General features: G+C 40.0%; 1 protein-coding gene across 1 annotated transcript in view; it reads right to left on the bottom strand.

Annotated features, from left to right (window-relative positions):
• SYNE2 (spectrin repeat containing nuclear envelope protein 2) overlaps nt 1–8,480 on the bottom strand; it is a 374,975-nt gene that overhangs the window by 148,230 nt on the left and 218,265 nt on the right. Inside the window, 4 exon segments of the mRNA XM_017892401.1 lie at nt 1,211–1,348; nt 2,153–2,335; nt 4,159–4,299; nt 6,954–7,109. Of these exon segments, the coding sequence (XP_017747890.1) occupies nt 1,211–1,348; nt 2,153–2,335; nt 4,159–4,299; nt 6,954–7,109 (618 nt within the window).

Genomic DNA, 8,480 nt, shown 5'->3' on the forward strand with positions numbered 1-8,480 from the left:
TTTTTGAGATGGAGTCTCGCTCTGTCACCCAGGCTGGAGTGCAGTGGCCGGATCTCAGCTCACTGCAAGCTCCGCCTCCCGGGTTTAAGCCATTCTCCTGCCTCAGCCTCCCGAGTAGCTGGGGCTACAGGCGCCCGCCACCTCGCCCGGCTAGTTTTTTGTATTTTTTAGTAGAGACGGGGTTTCACCGTGTTAGCCAGGAGGGTCTCGATCTCCTGACCTCGTGATCCGCCCGTCTCAGCCTCCCAAAGTGCTGGGATTACAGGCTTGAGCCACCGCGCCCGGCCTATATAAAGTTATCTTGTAGTGTTCAGGGGTAAGGAGTCCAGGTATAGCTGAGGTGAGTCCTCTGTATGGGGAGCCACAAGGATGCAGTCCGGTGCCATCTGAAGCTCGGGGTTCTCTTTCAAGATCATTCAGGTTGTTGGCAAAATTCAGCTGTAGGACTGGGCTCCCTGTTTCCTAGCTGGCTCTCACTGACTCTCAGCTTCTAGAAAGAGCCTTTGGGCCCTAGCTCCATGGCCCTCTGACAATATAGCCACTTTCTCAAGGAGAATCTCACTACACTCTGCTACCGGCTGAGTAACCCTTATCTGAAATGCTTGAGACCAGAAGCGTTTCGGATTTTGGACTTCTTCAAATTTTGGAATATAAGTATTATACTTACCGGTGGAGCATTCCAAATCCAAAAATCCCATATTAGAGAGTCTTATAATCACGTTAATCAAGTATTTATGGGAGTGACTACCCCATTACCTTAGTCATATAACGTAACCTAGTCAATGAAGTGACTTTCCCATCATATTCATATTCCTGCCCACATTCAAGTATTATTCTTTCCATTATTCTTTCAGGTCATATACACCAGAGGATGGGAATATTGGGGGGCATCTTAGAATTCTAACAACCAAAACCATTAGCACTATCCTGTGCACATTCTTATTTCATGGGGAGAAACTGAGGTCCACAGAAGTTATACGAAATTATCCAAAAAGTCATAAAGTAGTTATCAGGACAGTAAGAGCTGAATCCTGCTCTCCAAAATCTGTGTCTAGCGCTTGCCACTCTCTCAAGCTTCCTTCTGCCCCTGACATGGTTAGTGGTAAGACTGTATTTCAGGAAAGGAGGAAAAAAGCACCAGGACGATCAGGTAAGCCATGAATCCTTATGTAGATGCTATGAGCGGCAGAAAACCTGGAAGAACACTTACCTGCAGAGTGCTAGCATGGTGACTCAGTGTCCTCGAAGAGTCATAGTCAGCAGGATTGGCCAGCAAATGACTGGTATTTTCTATCCAAGCCTCAGTGCTCTTCAGAAGGTCATTATATTCCTCCATCTTAACTGTGGCCTGAGAAAGAGATGCAGGACCAGACTTAGTCACATGCCTTTTACTGGAGCCGAATGACTCCTCGATGAAGAGTCAGTTGCTGTTAGTCAGGGGTGTGTCAGGCCTTGCAGATGTCTGCTCCCCATGGCTGGGGCCACTTGTTCACCTGCTCTAGGTTATGATACTTCTGACTTTTAAGATTAACTCTGACCATAGGTGAAAAGGATTTAAGCAGTTCTACTCCAACATCATGGGCCTCAGCAAAGTTCTGGGTTAGCCTTTCAACTATTCTGGTTCCCATTTTAGGCTTCATTTTAAAAACTGGGCTGTACTTTGTCCTCCTGTTCAAGACCTTCCCCTACAGTTCTTCTGAGACTAGGATGCTGCCTCACTCTTGTTAAATCACAGACACAACTCAGCCAACCACAGCTCCTGTTTGGAAGGAGGATAGAGAAGGTATCCTGTACCTGAATGACAGTCTTTCTCACTGTTGTCTCCCTCACTAGGCTCCTGAGATCACCTGTCCTAAATTCCCATTACTGGTCTTTATCCACCTGTTGGGGAGCCTGGACTTCCCAACAATTTGCCTGGCTCTTGCTGTGGTCAGCTTTTGGATTCTTGGTTCTATCTGCCCAATCAGACTTTCTGCCTGCACTAGCATTGAAATCTGTCTCCTCAGTGCCCACGTGAGCCTACCATGGCCCCAGCTTCAAGTCCAAAACTGATAATTCAAGAGAAACTGGCTGTTTCTGAATATACTGTTTTGCTTTAACACCATCTCAATACCACCACATGATATGAAGCTATTATGAGTCACAGCCATACCTTATTCAACTGTGAGGTTCTAGACTCTGCTCTCTGTGATACTTGCTGATACTGCTGGAAAGGAATCATCAAGTTATCCATCCATTCTTGAGCCTGTGCTGGGTCCTGTTCAACGATGTCCTGAACTTCAGAATCCAGCTCATTTAGTTTGGAATGCCATAGATCTAACTCATCCCACATTTTCTGGAGAAGGAAATTGTAAGTCAACTTGAATGAAGAGGTCATAGTTTATGGAGGCTATGCCTGGTTTTCACACAGTATTTACATTTATAAATACTACTAAAACACCACAGAAACAACATCACAAGAATAGCTATTAATTTATATCCAGCAATTTGTGATCTAAACTGAAAAACACTTTTCCTGAGCTCTCCCAACTGTAACAGTATTCATTTCACTACAAATTAGCTGTAGGGGACAGAAAGACCTGGACATTTCTAGAGATGACTGACACAAACAAGGTCAATATAGCCCTCGTCTCTCAAGAGTGACGAGCAAAACATTCTGTTTAAAAACGGCTTGGGGAAATACTTGAACCTATTTACACCAGTGCATACACACGTGTGCACGCACGCACGCACACACACACTCAATCTAGAAAATAATGTTAAGTGAAAAAATAAAACAAAGAAAAATATCTGGGCTGGGTGCAGTGGCTCACGCAATTTTGGAGGCCAAGGTGTGTGGACTGCTTGAGCCCAGGAGTTCGAGACCAGCCTGGACAACACAGGGAGGCCCTATCTCTACAAAAAACACGAAAAATTAGCCAGGTGTGGTGGTGAACACCTGCAGTCTCAGCTACTTGGGAGACTGAGGTGGGAGGATTGATTGAGCCAGGGAGGTCAAGGCTGAAGTGAGTTTTGATCACACCACTGCTCTCCAGCTTGGGTGACAGGATGAGACCCTATCTCAAAAATTTAAAAAAAGAAAACTATCTGCCAACTTGGGATGAATGCAGAGGCAGAGAGCTCTAGAAACATGTATTAGGAGCAACTGCTTTTGACTCAAGAAACCAATAGGTTGGATTCAAATCTGAACTTCACTGGGCAGAGGAAAATTTCAAAGCTAAAATATTCAATTCTTAATGTTTGCTTAAGAACATTTTTTTCCCTATCTTGAGGTCTGTATCTAACTTGTTAAATTAGGTTCCTCTGCTTAAGATTTGTCCAATAGTGAGCCATATTCTGACCTATTTTAAAAGCCACAAATTATTAAAATATTTCCTTAAGATATAGATTAAAACAAGAATCCTTTCCCTACACTATAGTTTGCTTGCAAATTAAGAAGTAGAATAGTGTTTATGTACAGTTTTACCTAAGATTTTATTTTATAAGACATTTTACAAGGGAAATACATTTGGAATTTTATTTTATTTAACCTTGGCAGTCTAAAAAAGAGCTTTAATATTTTTCATATTCTATTGAATGATTTTTAATATCAGTATCCCCAAGATAAGATCCTTACTTTCCTTTACTTGTGAAAATTACAGGCTCTCAGAAGTTTGGGGATATGCCCACCATGGAAAAACAGAATTTTTTTTTTGAGAGAGTCTCACTCTGTCACCCACACTGGAGTGCAGTGACGTGATCTCGGCTCACTGCAACCTCCGTCTCCTGGGTTCAAGGGATTTTCACGCCTCAGCCTCCCGAGTAGCTAGAATTGCAGTCTTGTGACACCACGCCCAGCTAATTTTTGTATTTTTAGTAGAGATGGGGTTTTGCCATGTTGGCCAGGCTGGTCTCAAACTCCTAGGCTCAAGTGATCATCCCACCTTGGCCTCCCAAAGTGCTGGGATTACAGGTGTGGACCACCACACCTGGCCAACAGAATAATTTTTAAATGCAACTTTTCCCTATCAAGCCTCTCTAGGTGATGCCTCTGCGGATTTGGTTTATGGTTTCTGTGCTTCAGATTAATTCAAAGAACTCACCTTGTGATAACTGATGAACAGGGCAGGAGTTGGTCAGAAATACCAAATGCTGAAGGGAGTTAAAGGAGGATTTTACCTTTTGAATTTCTTGTGCTTTCTCAATATTTTTGCTTTTCTGCTGCAACATCTTTTCAACATTATGAAGCCCATTGTTAATTTCTTCTATTTTTCTCCTCATTGCATACGACGGTGAGCTTTTTAAGATTTCATTGCTAATCTGTGAAAGACAGAAAGATGCATTTGGCTTAGAGAGGTTGTCTGCACTCTATTCATAGGTTCGAACAACAAAAGTGGTAGTCACTCTGTTTCAACTTGTAAAAATCTTTTAAGGGCTGGAGGAAGAAATTCTGAAAATGCATTAATGAGAAGGTGGATAGGAAGACTAATAAATGGCAGGTGTGTTTACTTGACCTTTTAAATCTCATCTGAAATAAAATAAAAATTAGTTTAATGTAATCTAACATGTATTACAGATATATGCTGTGTTGGGCAAAACTACTGAGTGGATTGTATGAAACATCTCCATATGGATCAAATGATATAAAAGAATTCCTGGGGATAAACAATTTTATATGAACTTTCCATTTTATGAGAAAATCCTCTGCATAGATCTGTTTTCAATAAAACCAAACTTACTCTCAAGCTGACTTTTTAAAAAAATATAATTCCAATCATAGTACTCATTTGAGTGAAACAACCTTCTAAAAGTAGCTATTTCTTGAGGATGCACAGAGCTTAATTATTCTCTGTATAACCATTTGTAGATGTTTTCCCAGCCATCAGAAACTTAGCTACTGAACAGTGTAATTTTTTTTTATCTAAACGATTCTCTTAAAAGAAACAAACCAAAAAAAACCCTTGAGCTAGGAAAGATAATAAATGAATGTTGAATATATCACTTTCCAAATACCTGACTGGTGTGTGTTCTCGTTTTGCTATTTGATAAGGCTTTCTCCAAGCAGCTACTAAATAACCAAGTAATACTTTATGCTTTTGTATAATCCTTTGTTTTATAAATTAAAAAAAAAAAAAACATTGTATCTGTGTAACCACTGAGACTAAAAGCATCCTATGCAGATAGTATACAGGTGCAGAAACTGGCACACAGACTAAATGATTTGCTGCAGTCATATGTCAAGGAAGTAGCTGAACTTGTCCCAAGAAACCCCCAAGTCCTGAGATTGAGTCCCAGGCTCTATTCACAGTATCAGGCTGTTGATACTTTTATATCCTGTCTTTATTCCCCAGACCATACTGCAGTCAATATTATTCGAAAAAAAATTCCATGTTAGTTTTTTATGGCTGGCTGTGTCACAAATTACCACAAGACAAAGTTTTCTGATATTTTGTACACTTATTCTCCTGGCAGAAATGTATACCATTTAGATACATTAGGACAGATCATGATTTAGGAAATGAACATAGCCATTTGAATTACACACAATGTTACTGCATCTGTCCTGGGATCCTTGAATTTCCTTAGCCACATCACATAATAAAAATTAGTTGCTATTTGTGACAAATATACAGGGTCATAGCGGAAATCTTCTACCTTGAATCTGAATGACGGATTTTGATTATTAATTTACTCTGCTACAGATTTTCATAAGTATTCATAAGAATAACATTTAGTTTCTCCCAAAACATTTAGTATTTTCCTAAAATAAAATCAATAGTACAAGATCCTTGAGAAAGTACAAAATAGGTTTTCTTGTGTGTAAATAAAAAAGATTTGTTATAAATATACATTAAGAGCTTTACATGTTTTTTAATTGTGAGATTTTCCTTGAGAAATCTGTCATAGAATTAATTGACATATCTAGCAACTAAGTATGAATCTGGAATTTTTGTGTTGATCTAAGAATCTATTTTATTTATCAGTTGTAAGTATTCTAGGCAGAAAAAAGTAAATTAAATAAATAAATAAAAGGCCGGGCGGCGGGTGCTCAAGCCTGGAATCCCAGGCACTTTGGGAGCCGAGACGGCGGATCACGAGGTCAGGAGAGTCGAGGGACCATCCTGGGCAGACGGGGAAACCCGGCCGGTCTGCTACTAAAAAGACGACGAGAAAGCGTACCAGGCGGACCGCGTGCCGCGGCGCCTGTAGTCCCAGCTACCCGGAGGCTTGAGACAGGGAGAATGGCGTGAACCCCGGGGAGGCGGAGCTTGCAGTGAGGCTGAGATCCGCCACCAGCACTCCAGCCTGGGTACAGAGCGGCAGACTCCGTGAAACTTCTGTGGATACCAGACCAAACAGAATTTTCTTCTGTTTGATATGGGCTGTCTTTTTACAATCTAATCAAAATATCTTACTAAGCGCCTATGTTTCTAGTATTATAAAATATTTTCCACCTTTTCTTCAAATCTGGACTTTCAGGTATAAAGATTCACTCAGGTACTTTTCATGAGAATTCTGTTAACATCATCATTAGACAGACACTACATACTAAGTGCTATTCCTAGTGAGTTGTGAAATTTGTATTCTTATTGCCCTCAGCTGTAATGTCAAAATGTTTCAAAGAATGTGTTTTAAAGCAAAGTATTAATGTCCAAAATGTTCAAGTGGTTGTACAGTGGTTGTACAAAAGCAAACAAAACCAGTAAAAGATATATAACTGTATTATAAAATACAAGAGAAGAAGAAGCATTTCAACAATTAAATAAACATAAATTATCTAATTCTGTTATCTTATGTCACATATTTAGAGCATCTTTATCTTAGCATTCAATATTAGACAAAATGGTCACTTAACTCTTAAAAGCAGTCGTAGCTGAAATCCCAGCAAATGGAATTTGACATTAAATGGTATTTTCCTTTTGATAGACATTCAGCTCCATAAATAATAACAGTAGTATAGACATTATTATTACCTTCTCATCTATGTCTTCTAAAGCTTTTCTGCATTCTTCCACCTGGGATTCAATCTCTGCAGGGACTATGGTGTACATTTCAGAATACTTGATTCGCAGTTTTTCCATAATATTCTCAAAAGTTAGCTTCCCTTTCTTAAGGATGCTTTGAAGCTCCTAAAAACATTAAGAGAGTTGCAATACTCACAAGACTGGGGAAAAGTTTAACTCTAAGAAGTGAAAGCAGCCTTCCAGCACATCCTTTTGATTTAAAGGAGAGCAGTTTGCATGACAAAACCCCACTAGTGATACAAGCTGATTAAGCCCGAGAGATACTCAGTTTAGTCAGATGATGCTTTCTAATTTGTAAGAATTAAACTTGGTATCTCTTCATAGTGTCACACCATTATCTAGAAAAGACATTACAACACCCCCTGCTTCTAAAGTACCTTTAGGATTTAATTGTATCTGCGTTGCAGTCCTGATCTAAAAAGCTGCAAGCAGCAAAAGAAAAAAAAAAGTTTCAAAGAAGTTTTTTGTTGTTGTTATTAACGTGTTGCTATTTCTACTTCTTCCTCCATTATCATCACAATGATTCAAGGCCACTAAAAGCCCCATGCTTGGAGCAGAAGTGTCAACTTTCATGTAATTAGACAGCCTAGCAGAGCTCAACTTCTTTCAAAAGGGAGGGTTCCAGTTCCATACAAAGAATGTAGGTTTTTAGGAGATAAAAGAAACCTGAACAAATAGTCTATTGGTTGTGGCCTAGAAACCAAATCTGATCTACCTTCTCCTGCAGTAATTATAAAGGAGAAACTCATTTGTTTGGGAAAGTTTCCCAAAGATCAAGTGGAAAAATACTTCTTGACTTGACTGTGGCTTTTTTGTTGTTTGTTTTGTTTTTACAGTAGCTGTTCAGTAGCATTATTTGTGTTCATGGATTGAGTCACTGCAGTGAAGAATGATTACAATTTTAAATGACTCTGTGATGTGTCATTGTTTTCCTTTTCTTAATCCTCAGCAGAGGACAAATCTAGAGAGAGAAAGTTAGAGAACAATGCCATTCAAAGATAGGGTTTAAGAAGTAAGTGTCATCCCTTTTTATCTACACCTAGTCCAGGAGTACAGGCTTTCATTCAGAGGTACACTTGGAAGGCTTGCCCATGAAGACTGCTTCTTTACTTTCCAATATAATAACCAAAAGTTCTCTTTAGACAGCATGTGACTTTTTTTTTTTTTTTTTTTTGAGAAGGAGCCAGGCCGGAGTGCAGTGGCATGATCTCGGCTCACTGCAACCACCGCCTCCTGGGTCCAAGTGATTCTCCTGCCTCAGCATCCCAGTAGCTGGGATTACAGGCACACGTTACCATGCCTGGCTAATTTTTGTATTTTTAGTAGAGACGGGGTTTCCCCATGTTGGCCAGGTTGGTCTTGACCTCCTGACCCCGAGTGATCTGCCTGCCTGGGCCTCCCAAAGTGCTGGGATTACAGGTGTGAGCCACTGTGTCCGGCCAACACATGACTTTTTTTTTTTTTTTTTTTTTTTTT

Source organism: Rhinopithecus bieti, unplaced genomic scaffold, assembly GCF_001698545.2.
Source record: "Rhinopithecus bieti isolate Rb0 unplaced genomic scaffold, ASM169854v2 scaffold_20892, whole genome shotgun sequence".
NCBI lineage: Eukaryota > Metazoa > Chordata > Mammalia > Primates > Cercopithecidae > Rhinopithecus > Rhinopithecus bieti.